The 1,873-nt window shown below is 64.3% G+C and overlaps 1 protein-coding gene across 1 annotated transcript in view; it reads left to right on the top strand.

Annotated features, from left to right (window-relative positions):
• Positions 1-4: 4 nt before the first annotated feature.
• ZNF584 (zinc finger protein 584) overlaps positions 5-1,873 on the top strand; it is a gene marked incomplete at its 5' end in the record, with an annotated part of 3,485 nt that continues 1,616 nt past the window's right edge. Inside the window, 2 exons of the mRNA XM_012734678.1 lie at positions 5-143; positions 1,742-1,861. Of these exons, the coding sequence (XP_012590132.1) occupies positions 5-143; positions 1,742-1,861 (259 nt within the window). The remainder of the gene's footprint in view (positions 144-1,741; positions 1,862-1,873) is intronic.

Here is a 1,873-nt window from a genome sequence, read left to right on the forward strand (position 1 = left end):
GCACTGGTCGCTGCAGGGCGCGGTGGCCTTCGAGGACGTGGCGGTGCGCTTCTCGCGGGACGAGTGGGGGCTCCTGAGCGCGCCGCAGCGGCGCCTGCACCGCGCCGTGACGCTGGAGACCCTCGCGCTGCTCGGCTCGCTGGGTGAGTCGCCGCCCGGGCCGCGGCCCTTGCGCTCCGCGGGCCCAGCTCTCGCGTCCTTCCTTCAGGCGCTGGCTGAGAGAGAACTGGGGTGCGGCGCGGGTGTTGGCTGACGAGGCGCGCCGAGACCAGTGCGGCTCAAAGGACGCCCACTGCGAGGCCGGCGGGTTGCAGGAGGGGGCTGCGGCCCGGGTTCCAGCTGGCTGCAGGGGCACTGCAGGGGCAGCAGAGTGCCCCGAGTTCTCCCAGCGCCCCATACCTCTCAGGAATGCACAGGCAGGAATCCGGGAACGCGGGGTGTGGCCGAACCCACCCGAGGAGACGCCTGGGGACTGGGCCCCCTCTGGCTCGCTGGAGGCTGGCAGGAAGAGATTTAAAGGCTGCAGAGGGGGGGCAGCGAGTCCTTGGCCACAGAGGCTGGGCACCCCACTGTGCACCCCACTGTGCACAGCACTTCAGCTTCTTTTACACCTTGTGCCACAAGCACTGGCAAGGACCTGGCCTCTGCCCAGCCGGGCACCGGCGCTTGGGCGGCCACGTTGCTGGGACAGGACGTTGGGCCTGTCCACCCAGCCCAGTCAGGGCTTGGAGCAGCCCTGACCCTGCCAGTCCCCAGCTGCCGCCACCCAGGCTGTCGCCCAGTGACAGCCTCCCGGTGCGTGAGCACTGCTGTGCTCACCCCTCGAATTCAGAAGTCTTCTTTCTGGCGACTTCTACCCACTTGTTTGTAGTCACAGAAGATGCGCCGGGATTTCAGTCCTCTGACGCCCGCGGGGGATCGCCGTGCGTCCTAGCCAGGGGCTGAGCGTGTCTTGTGTTCACTTGCGAATGTGAAGAGATATGGATTCTATTGTCTTTAGGTGACTTTTTGTTTTTTATTATTTTTCAAGATTTGTTTCTGCACACAAGAGCAGACCAGAGGCAGGGGTGAGAGGACGCCCCAGAGACAGCAGGGAGCAGCACAGGCGGACCCACTGAGACCCGCTGCTGAGGGGCAGCGGGGGACAGGAGCGGTCTCCTGTGTCTGTGGGTCACTCCCCGGCCAGGGATCGCACGCAAGTGTTGCAGCGGCCGCAGGCAGCTTCATAGCGCTGTGCCTTAGCCCCTGTGCCACCGGGCAGGCCGAGGTGAGTTTTTAGGTGTCTGTTCCATCTCACTGAGTTCTGTGTTTCTTCAGGCCCTCCCTGGTGCCTCGGGGTTACGTCTCAGCGCTGTCGCTGCTGTAGCCTGAGCTCAGACCCCGGCCAGGGAGGGACCCCAGGGCGCAGCAGACCCCTCCTGTGTCCCCGCTGCCCCTCAGCAGCGCGTCTCAGTGGATCCGCCTGTGCTGCTCCCCACCCTGTCTCTGGGGCGTCCTCTCACCCCTGCCTCTGGCCTGCACCCCAGTTGAAGTGTGCTGTACCCTTGTTGGCTTTATGTTATGAGCATTGGAAATGGAAGTGTCCCACCATTACTGCCTCTTCCTTACTCCAGTGTCAATTTTGCTTCATAGAGTGTCCTCAGTCATTGCTGGCCACCACGATGACGTGGGCTTCCAGTGGACCCACGTGGGAACGCGGGTTACCTCAGTGTGGGCTGACCTTCTTTGCCTTTTCTCCTAGGGTTTGGGCCTGCCGGGCCCCGTGTGGTCGCCCGCTTGGAGGAGGGAGAGCCCTGGCTCGCCACCGTGGTGGATGTGACTCTCACTAGCAGAGCAGAGTCCAAGAGGGGCCCCGGGCTTGGTGAGTCAGGCC

The sequence above is a fragment of the Condylura cristata genome, unplaced genomic scaffold (assembly GCF_000260355.1).
Source record: "Condylura cristata isolate star-nosed mole 26May11 unplaced genomic scaffold, ConCri1.0 scaffold00066, whole genome shotgun sequence".
Lineage (NCBI taxonomy): Eukaryota > Metazoa > Chordata > Mammalia > Eulipotyphla > Talpidae > Condylura > Condylura cristata.